At 46.2% G+C, this 15665-nt stretch overlaps 1 protein-coding gene and 1 pseudogene across 3 annotated transcripts in view; both read right to left on the reverse strand.

Annotated features, from left to right (window-relative positions):
• CDC42BPB (CDC42 binding protein kinase beta (DMPK-like)) overlaps positions 1–15665 on the reverse strand; it is a 126275-nt gene that overhangs the window by 19688 nt on the left and 90922 nt on the right. For all 3 annotated transcript variants that reach the window (XM_008583113.1, XM_008583112.1, XM_008583114.1), the window contains exons 17-24: positions 15145–15269; positions 14555–14660; positions 10955–11103; positions 9964–10058; positions 8009–8088; positions 2045–2134; positions 1620–1697; positions 10–115 (exon numbers count right to left, since the gene is read on the reverse strand). In XM_008583113.1, coding sequence (XP_008581335.1) covers positions 10–115; positions 1620–1697; positions 2045–2134; positions 8009–8088; positions 9964–10058; positions 10955–11103; positions 14555–14660; positions 15145–15269 — 829 coding nt within the window. The remainder of the gene's footprint in view (positions 1–9; positions 116–1619; positions 1698–2044; positions 2135–8008; positions 8089–9963; positions 10059–10954; positions 11104–14554; positions 14661–15144; positions 15270–15665) is intronic.
• LOC103599041 lies at positions 6219–6801 on the reverse strand (annotated as a pseudogene).

Genomic DNA, 15665 nt, shown 5'->3' on the forward strand with positions numbered 1-15665 from the left:
CACACTCACCCTCGCAGGCGTAGCCCTGCCGGATCAGCCCAACCATCAGGGAGGTACAGTGGCTGCATTGCGTGGGGCTGGAGAAGGACTTGATGCTGAACTGGTGAGCTTTTGGCTGGAGAGAAGGACAAGAACAACACTGAGGTGACCAGACTCTGAGAAGAGGTGACCTATGAACTTCTCGGGCATCATCTTGAAAAGCTGAACATGTGTAATTTCTCTTCTAGGTGTGCGTGTCCCAACAGGGCCTAACAAAGAGTATGGTTAAAACACCTAAGGAGCTTGAGCCAGAAAATAAATCAGCATGTGCTTCCTGCAGTGTGTCTTGCTACCAAAAGAGGTCTCTGGGCCAGAGCCGAGATGGCAAAGCTGAAGCTACTTCTGGCCAAACTCCTACTCTTAGAGGAAGGACCAGCCCTAGTTGGTTCTTGGGGGCTGGCCTATGCCCCGTTTTGGGTTGGGCTGTCTCCCAGAGCAGCCCTTGCATGTGTGACCAAGAGTCATGTAAGAAATGCAGCAGCCCTGTTCACAATAACAAAAGCCAGGAGAGACCCATTGTCCCTTGTTGGGAGAATGGACACGTGATGATGCAATTGACAAAGAGGCTGAATAAAAGGTGCAGACTACGTGGGACAGCGTGCTTCTACAGCTCCAACAAAGCACATGCAAAGATGACAGATTACTCAGGAAGACGTAGATATGTAAGCAATATGTAAGAAGTAAGGGAGCGACCGACCCAAACCCAGTGAGCGGCCATAGAAGAGGCTGGAGGAGGTCAGGGAGGCCGTGGCTCAGTCACGACAGCGAGTAATACATGACACTCCCCAAAGATGCTTCTGGCATCAAATGTGTCTACAGAATAAACAACCTCTCAACCTGGTCCCTGATCTACAAGAGTCGAAGTCCAAAAGCCAAACCATTAATTAGTCTCAAACAGTTTCTTATCCTGAGCTGGCAGGGCTGCTGTAAACCGGAGCCACATTCATGTTAACAATGACAACAAAGTCCACCCTCGGCACACAGGCTAAATGCTTGCACAGCTTGACACTTATGGCCTTGTCACAGTGGGAGATTCTGTGATCTGTGTTGATGTTTACACCAAAGAAAAAGGGGATCTTGCAGAATAACCCAACGCCAGTGCAAGCAATAAGGCAGACCTGTATGTACTGACGTGCATGGCTCTCTGTGACGAAAAAAACAAGGTTCAAAACCACAATTGTGTACTTTCACTTACGCTGGGGAAAAATTCTCACCCACAAGCCATGTGGTTCTGTTCTGTGAGGTTCTCTAAGTGCAGACAGATACATGAAAATAAACGTGGAGAAGGAACTTGATAGATACATAACACAGTGTTACCACTGGAGAAGGGAATATGGTTCTGGAGTGAGGAAAAGGGAATGGAGAGATTGAAACTAAATGCATTTTTATAGCACTGGTATAATTAAGAAAACACAGGGTCCGGAGAGCTTCCTGGACTGTACACTATTCTGAAGAAATCCGTAAGAGAACACGAGGGTCTTATTATATGTGTGTACAAAAGTGGTTAAGTCCATTTTACTGACACAAAAATTATCTTCCAAAACTAAGAAGGTGTCCTGAGGGAAAAAAAGGCCCCCTACCTTGGGTCCAGCCAGAGCAAGGGCCTGTGTCGTGGATGACGGCACAGCAGGTGACCTCTGCGAGGGCCGAGCCATGTCCTGGGAGACAAGCAGGGACAGGTGAGCACCGTCCTGTCTCAGCACTGCTCCTAGATGCCAGACCCCATTTGGGGTGCATTTCTCTCTAGAAGTTATTAACAGTTCTGCATTTTTAATTCACAACATTGTCCAGGCATCTGTCAATGCCTCCCGTATCAAGCTGATGGACCAACGGTAATTTTGGAAATGAGAGGGGGCCCAGGAGCCTGGAAAGAGGCACTGGCTACAAACCCAGTAGGGACCAGGCAAGCTGGCCTTGCGGCTTCTGTTCTCCCAGGGCAGCGCACGTCAGGGGACGTGGGTAGCCCCAGGGCTTTCAGAGCATCAACAGGGCAATGCGGTCTTACCTCCTGCTGTTCCGTGCTTGCAGCCACAGAAGTTGATGGGGACACTTCTAGCTTTGGAGTGTGTGTTTCTTGCTCACTAGTTGAGCTAGCCTATGAAGACAGAGACAGAGAAATAGAGGGAATAAGAGTACTTATTCTGCACAATTCAGACTCTACTTACATGTTCTTTATTTAAAAAGCACATTCTATCAGGCACTGAGGTTCCAGGGTTTCTTACTCCTGTCTCCTAGTCACCCCTATGTCTCGTCACAGACTCCCACCACACTTACAGCTGCCCTGCCTTCCCTGAGGGCCACTGTCCTTGGCATTGCAAGGCTGGAGTACTGACCATGTGGGCAGGTGGAGTCTGACAAGTCACAGTTATCACCAAAAGCAAGAAGTCATCTAGCCTCACTCACTATCATGAAGCCCTTACCAACACCTTCCCACTGCCTCATCTCCTCAGGCCATTTAAGGGGCAGAAACTGGAAAATGTTAACCCTTTGACCTTATTCACCAGTAATTTTATCTAAATCTGGTAGCCTTAAGATCAACTAGCCAAATACTTCTAATGTCACATCAACAGAGGTCCGTGGACCTAAGAACAGAAGCAAGAACTTCTCTGAAAGTTTCATGATGCAGGGAAACAACTCTAACACTGTTTCGTTCTAACTTTTTTTAAAAACCAATTTCACGGGCCGAGCCCGTGGCGCACTCGGGAGAGTGCGGCGCTGGGAGCGCAGTAGTGCTCCCGCCGCGGGTTCGGATCCTATATAGGGATGACCAGTGCGCTCACAGCGCTCACTGGCTGAGCGCGGTGCGGCTGGTCTCAAAAAGGACAAAAAAAAAAAAAATCTATTTCACAATGATCTACTTGAAGCTAAAGCTGCATTCCAAAACCACTTTTAAAAAACCCTCTAGGGCCGGCCTGGTGGCGCACTGGATAAGTGCGCCGCTTGGGAAGCGCGGCGGCGCTCCCGCCCGAGGGTTCGGATCCCACATACAGACCGGTTCCCGCTCACTGGCTGAGCGAGGCGCGGGAGCAACGCCGAGGGTTGCAATCCCGATGCTGGTCCCCGGTCCGGTACGGGGGCAACACTGAGGGTTGCGATCCGTTGCCGGACACGGAAAAAGACAAAAAAGACAAAAAAAAAAACCAAAAAAACCCCCCTCTATTTTAAAGAGTATTAACGAGACTAATGCTTCATCATCAAAAGCCAGATCCACATGTATGCTTAGTAGTGTAAGCACAAGTAAACAGGAGGCTAATATGCAGAAGTAGCTGGGTAAGTGCCTAAGACAGTAGTTTACAGCTGTATCTTGCATTCCACACCAGAATCCCAATGAACCAAATCAAATAAATACTTTCCAGCAGTTGCAATTAATTAGGCTGCTGAGTGAAGAGCCAGATTCAGACGGGATGGTGGTGCACGCACAACACAGGCACAACCATGTGCCGCAACGTCTGAATTTGTAAGCCAGTCCATGAGGGAAGGCTAGACCCAGGAGCTAATTATCAAAGCTCAAAAACGTAAGCAAATTTCTCCCATAAATAAGGTATGTCAAATGAGTTAGGGTTCCATCTTTAGATAAGTGAGAAGCAAAAGAAAGTTAAGCAATTTAATCTGAGCTACGTAAAAGTCCAACTAGTTTCACCAGTTGGTTAATTAGTCAAAAGGATGTTAATTAAGGAGAAGAGACTTTAGAACGCCGCTCGCTAAGGGAGGGAAAGCCATGGGAAGCTAGCGTTGGCGTAACTTCCTCCCAAAAGGCTAGCAGAGAAGACACAGATGAGGAGAGAGACTCCTTGGTGGTCACAGACAGAAGGAACAAAAAGGGTCACTTCCCACCCAGCAAACACTGGCTCAAACATACACCGACTTGATCTTGCTGGCAAAGCATTTCTAGCATTAAAGCAACACGTTAAACGTGGGCAAAGTGGAATGGAAGCTTCTCAAAGATGATTTTTAGAGTCTGGAAACACCTCCTAACATAGACTGAGACCCTGACCCAGGGATTTTTCTTTTACGAGCAGATGCTCTTCCCACTTTCACCGCAGAGGAAGCCCAAGTGGCAGACAGGTGGGCTGCAGAGAGTAGGCGTGACGGTTACGCCCTCCATCTCCACGTTAAACTCTGGGGGCTGCTGTCCACAGCTGTGATGCCTTCAGCGCTGGCTGAAAACCACCTGCCACTCAACTCTCTACTCTGTCCACCAGTTTCACAGAAAAGCTGCCACTTTCCCGGCCACCTCTATCCTGTGAAAAACCACTGTCTTCAGCTCTGTGGAATCTTTACTCATTCCTCACTACAGTGATTCCAGCACCACAGTGGTGGGAAAATGTACAGGCTCATGCAGTGGCAGGTTCATCAAAGAACTGGTGAGCAACTGCTGGTTAAATACATTTGCTTCTTAAAAACTGAGGACTTTAAGGAAAAGACAAGCATTGCCGATTTGACTTAAAAAACAAAACCAAAAAAACCCCAAACAAGTGTTTCAATAGGTGCAGGTGAACAGGTGTGTGCCCAGAACGGCCGTGGGCAATACAACCTGCATGGACTTTGTAGTAACAGAGCCAGGCCAGGACAGCTGGTACGCACCAACTCTGGGGGAAAGGCTGCTGGTGGACAGACCCCCAGAGCCACCTGTTGACTGCTCCTACTTACAGAGGGGCAACTCCCACAGACGCCACAACTTAACCCTCACACCTGGCATCACCAATCCTGGGTAAGCTGACCTTCGTGTATGGGAAGCGTATAACATCTCCTGGGTAGAATTCATGCCAAAATATTCAACCCACATCTAGTCAAGAGAAGATATCAGACAAATCCAGAGTGTAGGACATTCTGCAAGACAAGTGGTCTGGACACTACAAAAATATCAATGTCATTAAAGGGGAGAAAAGATAGAGCCCTGTCCAGAAGAAAGGAAACAAAACAGACATGGTGACTAAATGTGATTCATGAGGTACAGTTGGATCCTGAACTGAAGAGGAAAAACCAGGTACAAATGACATAATTGGGACAAGGGAAATCTGGATATGAACTGTACTACGACGGCATCAGTGCGAAATGGCTTACATATGACAATGACATTGTGGTTATGTAGGAGAACATCCTTGATCTTAGGAAAACAAATACTCAAGTATTCTGAGATCACTGGTGCCTGCAAGTCATTTTCACACAGTTCAGGGGAAAAGTCTGTATGTATGTGGTGAGAGAATGAAAAGTAGCAAAACACTAGGTGAGGGATATATATATATATATATATATATATATATATATATGAACTTCAAAAAGTTCATGGAAATGTTCATACTATCAGTTAATTCTATTTTTCCATGAACTTGGGAACTTCAAAAAGTTCATGGAAATGTTCATACTATCAGTTAATTCTATTTTTCCATGAACTTTTTTTTTAACATGATCATTTTAATACCAGAAGTGCCAGACCAGTCAATAAGGCAACAGACCATACACAAATGCCCGCACCCACTACACGGACGGCAGTTCCGCCACAGCTCTGGGCACGCGTGCATTTCCTGTGCAAACGGGCAGATCGAGAGCGCATAAATACCACAAGAGAGCCAGACTTGGAGGGTCACAGGCCATGAGGGGACCACGCTTCAAAGGCAATCGGAGGCATTAAATATGGGACCTACATGTTACATTTCACTGCACCATACATAATATATATTAAAATAAAGGAGACCACAGTATGTATATGTGCAAACAGCTTTGGTCAGAGAAAATGAACAAGGGAGGTAAAACCGTGCATGGGAGGGGCTTGCCTGTCTACTCTCCCTCCACCCTCATCCCCACCTTTCCCACAGTCATTTGGGATCACAGAATAAATTAGCTGGCCCAGGCGCAATCTTGGAAATTCCTGCCTGATATCCTTGGTGTGGTCCTCTGGGTCCCCTGCGGTAAAGAGGTGCCCTGGAGCCAACTTGAACCCCGCATGTCATCACATCTCTGGGAGTCGCCCTGGAAGAACAGGGCCAGGAGGGAGGAGAGGAATGTCGCACTGGTCAGGAGGAGGGAGGCACAGTTGGCTGGGCCAGGCAGGTCACTGCTTTGCTTGGCCCCACGTCCGGGAGAGCAGGAATGATGGTGGAGGCATCCACCTTTGCAAGCAAAACTTAAACGGCAAGACAAGCCCATGCTTCTCTGCGACTGATCAGGGAACCTTTCCCTTATAACTGGCCAGCACTGCTGGGGTCGCACTGTAGCAACCGCAAGACAGAGGGGTCGCTCTTGGCACCTTTGATAAATTCTTCCAAGGACAGTTTGCCGCTGCTGTTCGTGTCCATCTGCCTGAAGATCTTGTCAGTGTGTTTCTCCGGGGTTGACATGTCTTTGGGCATTTTCATCATGGAGCATACCATCTTGCATATGGCCTGCACCATCTCCAGCATCTCACTGCAGGTGATGTTGCCATTGCTGTCCAGGTCGGACATGCTGAAGGCCCACTTGAGCTTCTGCTCCAGCTTGCCCCATGGGGTTATGCTCAGCGTGATGATGAACTCCCAGAAGCTGATGGTGGTGCCATCGCCATTGATGTCAAAGGTGCAGAAGATGTGCTCAGCAAACTTGGAGGCACTGCCGTATGGGAGGAAATTGGCGTAGATCTTCTTGAACTCGTCCAGTCAGGTGGCTGGTGGGGCAGTCCTTGAGGAAGCCCGTGTACCACTCCTGCAGCTCATGGTCAGTGAACTCCGTGTTCTCCCGCAGGTCCTACAGCACCTCGGGCTGCAGCTTGCTGTTCTGCTTGCCCATGGCAGCTGGCAGCGGCAGCGACTACATCCGAGGCCAAGTGACTGAGAGGGAGCAGGGGTCAGAACCTCTGGGGGCTGGTTCCACGTCCTTGACCGGGTTGCTTACACCATGCCCCAGCTCCAGAGCAGGACGCGGTTCTCTGGCTTCCTGAGCTCAACTTTGGTGCTGGAGGTGGCTGTGGAGGCTCAGGGACAAGCTCTGAGGCTGGGAGGGGTGGCTAGGAGCAGCACGGGCCTCTGTGTGCCCGCAGCCGCCTCACCGGCCCTGCACTCATTGCTGCCCAGAAAGACAAAGGAAAGCTCTCAGGCAGGGAGGGAGCAAGGTAGAGCACCCACTGGTCTGCTCATCTGCCACCGCTGCGGCCCGCCTCCATGAACTTTTTGAAGTACGCTCGTACATGTTCATCGTACTGTTCTTTCAACTTTTCTGTAGGGTCGAGATTTTCTAAATAAAAGTCTGGGAAACCACAATAACAAAGACCTCATCAGAAGTTCCACTAATGACACGTGCTTTCATCATTCCAACTTCCGGGCTTGCTTCAAGTGGTTGCTAGTCAGGGTCCATCCTTACTGTTTCAGAAAAAGAGAGAAAGACTGTGCTGCCACCGTGCAGTGCCACTGAGAACTTGCAGCACAGAAAGGGAGGAAGGGGATGGACTCTGTACTCCACAGCTGCTTGCTAAGCAGGCGACCAACTCCTCCTGGGGAGCATGCGTGGGGCACTCCCGTGACTGCTTGGCCAGGCAGGTGTGCCGTGTGGAGCTCCAACACCAGGGTCTTGGCAAAGTGCTCAGTGCCGAACTGACTGCCTTTCCCACCAATCACGCCACACAGGAGACATGAAATGGTGACACGACTAAATTATTCTTATTGGCTGCAGTGTGAGAATTTGTGTTTTAAAAAACTACCTGAAATACTACGCAGAGGCCGGTGCAGATTTCTCCCCTGAAGACGCTGAGCACTTTCTTAATCAATTCCCACTTAATGTGAGTTGAGAAAGCTTCTCTGAGAGCAGTTCAAATACCTTAATGGTCTCTAACATTACACACTTAACATCCCCGGCTCATTTACATGTTCAGCGCAACTGTGAGATAAATGTCAAATGGCAATTTACTGTTGTGTTTGTGGCCTCATGGGCAGTCAAATCACATTACACTATTTCTAACTTATCATAAGTTCATTTGTCACTTTAAAAAATAATTACTTACTCTAAATGTCAGATCATGTGCAAGAGGTGCAGCATTGAAATAGTCAAAAATAGAATCCTGAAAATCTGGAAGTTTGAGCCCTGTGAGAAAGAAACAAAGAATAGTCAAGGTAAGAAACTTAAAAGAGTATACCTTATTTTTATTTATTTATTTATTTTTTCCTTTTTGTCTTTTTTCGTGACCGGCAACAGATCGCAACCCTCAGTGTCACGCCCGTACCAGACCGGGACCGGCAACGGGATCGCAACCCTCAGCGTCACGCCTGCACCTCGCTCAGCCAGTGAGCGGCCGGTCTGTATGTGGGATCCGAACCCTCGGCGGGAGCACCGCAGCGCTCCCAAGCGGCGCACTGTAGCAGTGTGCCACCGGGCCGGCCCCGACTATACCTTATTTTTAAATAGGAAAACTCAATGTCATCAAAATGTCAATTCTCCCTAAGTTAACTGATAAATTTGAATTAATTCCAGTAAAAACAGCATAAGGCTTTTCCCCAGAGCTGAACAAGAGAATCAAAAACGTCACTTGGAAGAGTGGGTTGGGGTGGAGGTAGAAACAGACCTTTCAGATACTAAAGAGATTCACTAAAGCCTCTATTATTAGAATCCAGTGGTTCTTGTGCATGAACAATGGAACAGGGTAGAACATCCAGAAACAGATCCAAGTGCCCATGGCAATCTCATGTAAGAGCCACAGTGTGAATCAGGAGGAAGAAGAACTTTTTAATTACCGCTACTGGACAACTGGCTAGCCATAAGGAAAAAGACAGAACTGGACATATTCCTCAAACTGTACATCAGAATAAATTGCAAATGGATTAGCGATCTAAACTTAAAATGAAACCATACAAGCATTAAAAAAAAAAAATAGAGACTCCTTTGAAAAACTGAGTTGAGAATATTTTCCTAACTATGATTCAAAAAATGGAAAAGACTGATAAATCTGAGACAGACACACACACACACACACACACACACACACACACACACACACACACACACACACACTCTTTTGCTTGGCCAAAAAAAAAGTTATAAGTAAAGTCAAAAGACAAAAGACAAACTAGGGGAAATACTTGCAATTTACATCACAAATAATGGCTCTAAATCCTCAGTATGTAAAAAGCCTCTAAAAATTAAGATGACAACCACCTGAATTTTTTAAAATGGGAAAAAGATACAAATATATAATTCGCAGAATGAAAACCAATGGCCGTTAAACATATGAAAAGACGCTCCCTCTTACTTATGAGAAAAATGCAAATTAAACCTATATTGAGATGCTATTTCTCACCTATTCAGAGAGGCAAACGTCTAAAAGTTTGAAATCCTACTTTATGGGTAGGCTGTACATGCACTGTGGCAGGAAGACAGGTATACAGCCCTCTGGAGGGGAATCTTGTCAGCACCTTCCACAAATGTATGCATGTTTACCCTTTGACCCACAATCCCACTTCTAGAAACTTATCCCAAAAATATACTGAAAAAAACATGAAATGTTCTATGCATACAGCTACTCACTGCAGCACTTTCTATGACAGCAAAAGCTGGAAGCAGCCCAGTGCCCACCACAGGGGCTGGCATAGCCACAGCGATGCGTGGTGCAGCCCTGTAAAGAGCTCAGAATGGTTCCATGTGCCCGGCTCTAGTGGCCTCCCCAACACAGGATGGTGCACAGAGCATGTTGCCTTTTATTTAATCCAGGGGAGACAAATGTATAACCACACCCATGTGTCTGCTGTATGCTTTCAAGACAAAACAAAGGAAGGGTAAACCAAACACTGTGGTTACCTTTGGGGAAGCTATCTTTGAATGTAACATTTCAAAATTTTGACTTTGGAAATATGTAAGTGCTTTGTATAACTAAAAAACTACTAAATCTGAAGAAAAACAAAAGAAACCATTCACTTAAAAAAGGCTTATATTTAAATAATTCAGAACCTTATGATTTTCACTTACCGGTATCTGCTCTAAATTTTTCTTCCAATTTTTTCTTCAAAATTTCCATTTCTTCTAATAATTCTCTGTTTTTGGCTTCAGAATCCTTTAGTTTACTAAAATAAAAAAAATAAATAGCTTTAAGTGCACTGAGAAGAGGTTATCCAGGTGCTGATTCAGGGCGTGTCACATGTGTGAAGGCAGGGGATTCTCTTCAGCACCTGGAATGTGCTGGAACACAGCAGATGCTCAAGATGCTCAGCACACACAAAGCCTTTCTACTGAGCACATTAGGAGCAACACAAATATTTCAAAATTATAAACATTCAAACACAAATTTTGTGCCTGCCCGGTGGCGCACTGCTATAGTGCGCCGCTTGGGAAGCGTGGTGGCGCTCCCGCCGAGGGTTCGGATCCCACATACAGACCGGCCGCTCACTGGCTGAGCGAGGGGCGGGAGCAACACCGAGGGTTGCGATCCCGTTGCCGGTCCCGGTCCGGTACGGGCGCGACACTGAGGGTTGCGATCCGTTGCCGGTCATAAAAAAAAGACAAAAAAAAACCCCACAAATTTTAATAGTCATGATTTATCTCATGAAGCCCTAATGGAGTGTCTCACATTCCTAATGTCATTTCCAGGCCAGCACGGGGGAAGACAGGTCCCCCTTGCACACATGGAAAGAGACACTGACACTCCAAAACCACAGACCCCCACTGTTCTTATTACTTCTTGAGAACACTAACTGTCCTGCCCCCCCAGTAGGCCAGGCACATCTGCACACGCATCTAACCTATTCTTACTAAGCACCTACTAAGTACCAGAAACTTCACACTACTCAGAGCTCTTTCACATCAACCTGACCTACCACCCTCACCACGTGCCTGTGACACGGCCAGCAGCACTGTGTGCCCATTTTCCAGATAAGGACAGGAAGGCCTGCCCAGCGCTTGGCCAGGTCCCACAGGCCCCTGCTCCCATGAGAGTCAGAGAGTTAGACCACATATCCAGTACCTTTCAAAGGAGAGGTTCGTGTCTTTGACAGTCCTCAGCTCCTCTTGAACAAGCTGCTTGGCGCGGATCTCCGCCTCGAGAGCAGACTGCAATTCCAGCCGGGCAGACATGTCCAGCTTCTGACTACGGCGAACTTTCCAAAGTGGATCCTTTAGATGTTGGTCAAAATATTAAAAATACATTGTAAGCTATTCATTTGTTGAAAAAATTAATGCTAACAAATAAGTAATTCATCTTTGTCTAATCTTAAATCTTTACTGTTATATTTAAATATCACCCCTCCAGATATTATCAAGGTCCATCAGACCCAATTTTAATTTTGATATTTTATGACTTTTGTTATTTCTTAGAAATCTTAGAAAGTAAATTCACTTTGTTCTCTAGAAGAATAAAACTGATTCTAGAGAGCAATTTCCACATGGGTCCACTGGACACTTTTACAAACCTAAGATACATTATATGGTCTCAGTTATCTTTTTCCCATGTCTTGAGACGTTTTGCTATTTCATCATCTTAGGAATTACGGCATTACTCGATCCTGCCTGTGATAAAAGACTAAAACAATGAGAAGAGGGAAGATCATGACACGGCCTGGAAGGAGGACGCAACAGTCACATAAACCAGCTCGACTGTGCCACTCCTCGCTTTCCTTACTCAGCTGCCCATGGGTCATGTGGACTTTTAAGAAGTAGAAAAGAAGTCTGGAGATGCCAGCTTGATAGACGTTTTTCTAAGCTTTCATTGAACACAACTGAGAATTTTTCATTTTCCACTCCTAACAGTAAAGAGAAGAAGACTGACAGAGAAAGATGTTTCATAAGTTATCAGAATATCAGAAGTGGAGGGAGAGACAGTGGTGGTGTAGCCAGATGCTAATGATGACCGTGGAACTGACAGTGTGAGAGAAATCTCAGTGGGTCTTCAGATGGCCACGCGCTAAAAGAATTTTCATATATGCATTTATAAGACAGACACCACGCACTAGGAGAAGTGCTGAGTGAACAAAGTAATTCTTTTTTTTTTTTTTTTTTTTTCCCCTTTTTTCTTTTTTCGTGATCGGCAACGGATCGCAACCCTCAGTGTTGCGCCTGTACCGGACCGGGACCAGCAACGGGATCGCAACCCTTGGTGTTGCCCCCGCACCTCGCTCAGCCAGTGAGCGGCTGGTCTGTATGTGGGATCCGAACCCTCGGCGGGAGCACCACCACGCTTCCCAAGCGGTGCACTGTAGCAGTGCGCCACCGGGCCGGCCCGAACAAGGTACTTCTAAGGACAAAAAGAAAATGTACTCTTATAACTCTTCCAGTTAGTCCTTAATCAAATAGGACTGCTTACAAAGTATTTTGCAATAAGAATCTCAACCATCCCAATTTGCTAAAAGGACTTTAATCTTTTATGAGATTTTATGCACAAAATTTATGTAATGCAGTTCATAAGTGCAGGTAAACATGACTGTAAACATCTATATGTAAACATGACTGGAAGAAAAGAGAAAATAGAAATGAAAGAAATTTATTAATCATTCTTTGGGGGTTTGTTTGTTTCTTCTGCAGCTGGCCAGTATGGGGATCTGAACCCTTGACCTTGGTGTTACCAACACTACGCTCTAACCAAGTTATCTAACCAGTCAGCCCTATTCACTGATCATTCTAATTGGTCTTTAAAAATCTAAAATCTAAAATGAAAATGTTTTCCCATTACCAAGCAAAGAATATAGTTGTATTCTGTTCTTCAACAGAATGATGAGTTGTCAACATTTTGAAAGTCTTGCGTTTGGATGACACAAGTGAGGGAAGAGTGAGAAGTGGTGACGCGCCAAGGCCGTGCAGGCTGGGCAAGGCCCGGCACCAGTGCTTACAGGGTGCACGTGTCCAGGCTCACACATGATGGGAGGAGCAGTTAACTGCATTCGAAGGTGCTCCCTTTTTTGGGTAAATATACCTTCTAACCAAGAAAACGTGATATAAAAATTTGGGTTTACTAAATTTAAGTTCTAGATAAAATTCTATATTATTTTCACTATCCCTCTAATCTTACTTCTATAAACTACTCACAAAATAACTTACACATACATATTCTAAGGACAAAAAGAAAATGTACTCTTATAACTCTTCCAGTTAGTCCTTAATCAAATAGGACTGCTTACAAAGTATTTTGCAATAAGAATCTCAACCATCCCAATTTGCTAAAAGGACTTTAATCTTTTATGAGATTTTATGCACAAAATTTATGTAATGCAGTTCATAAGTGCAGGTAAACATGACTGTAAACATCTATATGTAAACATGACTGGAAGAAAAGAGAAAATAGAAATGAAAGAAATTTATTAATCATTCTTTGGGGGTTTGTTTGTTTCTTCTGCAGCTGGCCAGTATGGGGATCTGAACCCTTGACCTTGGTGTTACCAACACTACGCTCTAACCAAGTTATCTAACCAGTCAGCCCTATTCACTGATCATTCTAATTGGTCTTTAAAAATCTAAAATCTAAAATGAAAATGTTTTCCCATTACCAAGCAAAGAATATAGTTGTATTCTGTTCTTCAACAGAATGATGAGTTGTCAACATTTTGAAAGTCTTGCGTTTGGATGACACAAGTGAGGGAAGAGTGAGAAGTGGTGACGCGCCAAGGCCGTGCAGGCTGGGCAAGGCCCGGCACCAGTGCTTACAGGGTGCACGTGTCCAGGCTCACACATGATGGGAGGAGCAGTTAACTGCATTCGAAGGTGCTCCCTTTTTTGGGTAAATATACCTTCTAACCAAGAAAACGTGATATAAAAATTTGGGTTTACTAAATTTAAGTTCTAGATAAAATTCTATATTATTTTCACTATCCCTCTAATCTTACTTCTATAAACTACTCACAAAATAACTTACACATACATATTTTTTTTTAAGGGCAAATTAGACTCAGAAAAATGGTAGCAAGAAGCACCTGCCCCGTGGGGCCACTACCGCCCAGGACCAGGCCTGGCTGAGACACAAGCTCCACTGAGCCTGATGCCTGCTGCATGCTAGCTAGGAGTTCAAAAATATACAGGGCCGGCCCGGTGGCGCACTGCTATAGTGCGCTGCTTGGGAAGTGCGGTGGCGCTCCCACTGAGGGTTCGGATCCCACATACAGACCGGTTCCCGCTCACTGGCTGAGCGAGGCACGGGAGCAACACCGAGGGTTGCGATCCCGTTGCCGGTCCCAGTCCGGTACGGGGGTGACACTGAGGGTTGCGATCCGTTGCCGGACACAGAAAAAGACAAAAAAAAATATATATATACAGATCACCACCTGAACGACGGACAGCCAAATTAACGAAACGAAGCTTCTTGAGGGCAGAATCCAGTCCTGCTAACTTACGACCATGAAAGAGCTTAGTGCTCAATTTTTTGCTAAATGAACAAATGATACCAAAAGAAGCTCTGATCTCCTGATAGCTGACAAAATGTTGGAGTTCCTCAAATTGGAATAATGTTCACTGGTCACACAAAAGTCTCTCCCATCATTGGAGTTACCTAAACCCTACTTAAACATCACATTCATACTTACAATAAGACCATTATTTAATTCTTTAATAACAAATATGCAGGTTTTAGAACAAAACCTACCAGTGTTCTTGATCCCAGACTAGAACTCCTCAAAGTTTCGAGCTCTTCGGTCATCTTAGAAGCAAGAGCTTGAAGGTAACCCCGGGCATCTTTCTCATCACTGACCCTAGTGGAGGGAACAGATGTCCCATCTTATGAAGCACAACCATCAGTGGGAGGAGCCAAAAAAGAAGGTGAACATTTCCCACCCGCCTTGGGAGACAATGCCACAGCACTGCATTAGCCCAAGTGCCAGTCATCTATGACAAGCTGATGCCTTTGTGAGCAGAGGGACAGTACCCAGCTTGCTCTGAATCCCCCTGGGCCCTCATGTAGTCTGTCTCGATAGCTCTCTGCCCATTTCATTGAGAATAAGAAGGAGTGCCCCAAGTCCTGCAGGGGGTTGGTGGTGGTGTTTCCCCACCATTAGTCCCGTGTGATGACCTCTGGACAGAACTGCTGCCCCGGACAGTAGCGATTCAGAGAAACAGAGCACAGTGTCAAAGACAGACTCAGACAGATGGGCAGGAGCAAGCGAGAGCCTCTCGGACCGAGCGCCGAGCAGGTTGCAGGTTCCAGGATGCGCTAACCCCGTCCCCTGGAGCACATACCACTGGATGATTTCTGCAATCTGAGCTTCCCAGTGGGCAACTGATTCCTTCTTGGCTGCCAGGTCCTGCAGCTCATCCTCCAGCTGTCTATTTTGAGCTGTGAGTTTATCCACAAAGGAACAAAGCTGAAATTAAACAATTTTACCACACAGCTCGTTAATTTGGCACCCTTTAAGTACAACAGCACTATTATCATTATTTTATTTTTTGGCAGCTGACTGGTATCGCAATCTGAACCTTGACGCTGGTATTGCCAACACTGTGCTCTAACCACGTGAGCGACAGGACAGCCCTATAACAGCATTATTAAAAATCTGGGCCGGCCCGGTGGCGCACTGGATCAGTGCGCCGCTTGGGAAGCACGGCGGCGCTCCCACCCGAGGGTTCGGATCCCACATACAGACCGGTTCCCGCTCACTGGCTGAGCGAGGCGCGGGAGCAACGCCGAGGGTTGCGATCCCGTTGCCGGTCCCCGGTCCGGTACGGGGGCAACACTGAGGGTTGCGATCCGTTGCCGGACA

The sequence above is a fragment of the Galeopterus variegatus genome, unplaced genomic scaffold (genome assembly GCF_000696425.1).
Source record: "Galeopterus variegatus unplaced genomic scaffold, G_variegatus-3.0.2 Scaffold2834, whole genome shotgun sequence".
Taxonomy (NCBI): domain Eukaryota; kingdom Metazoa; phylum Chordata; class Mammalia; order Dermoptera; family Cynocephalidae; genus Galeopterus; species Galeopterus variegatus.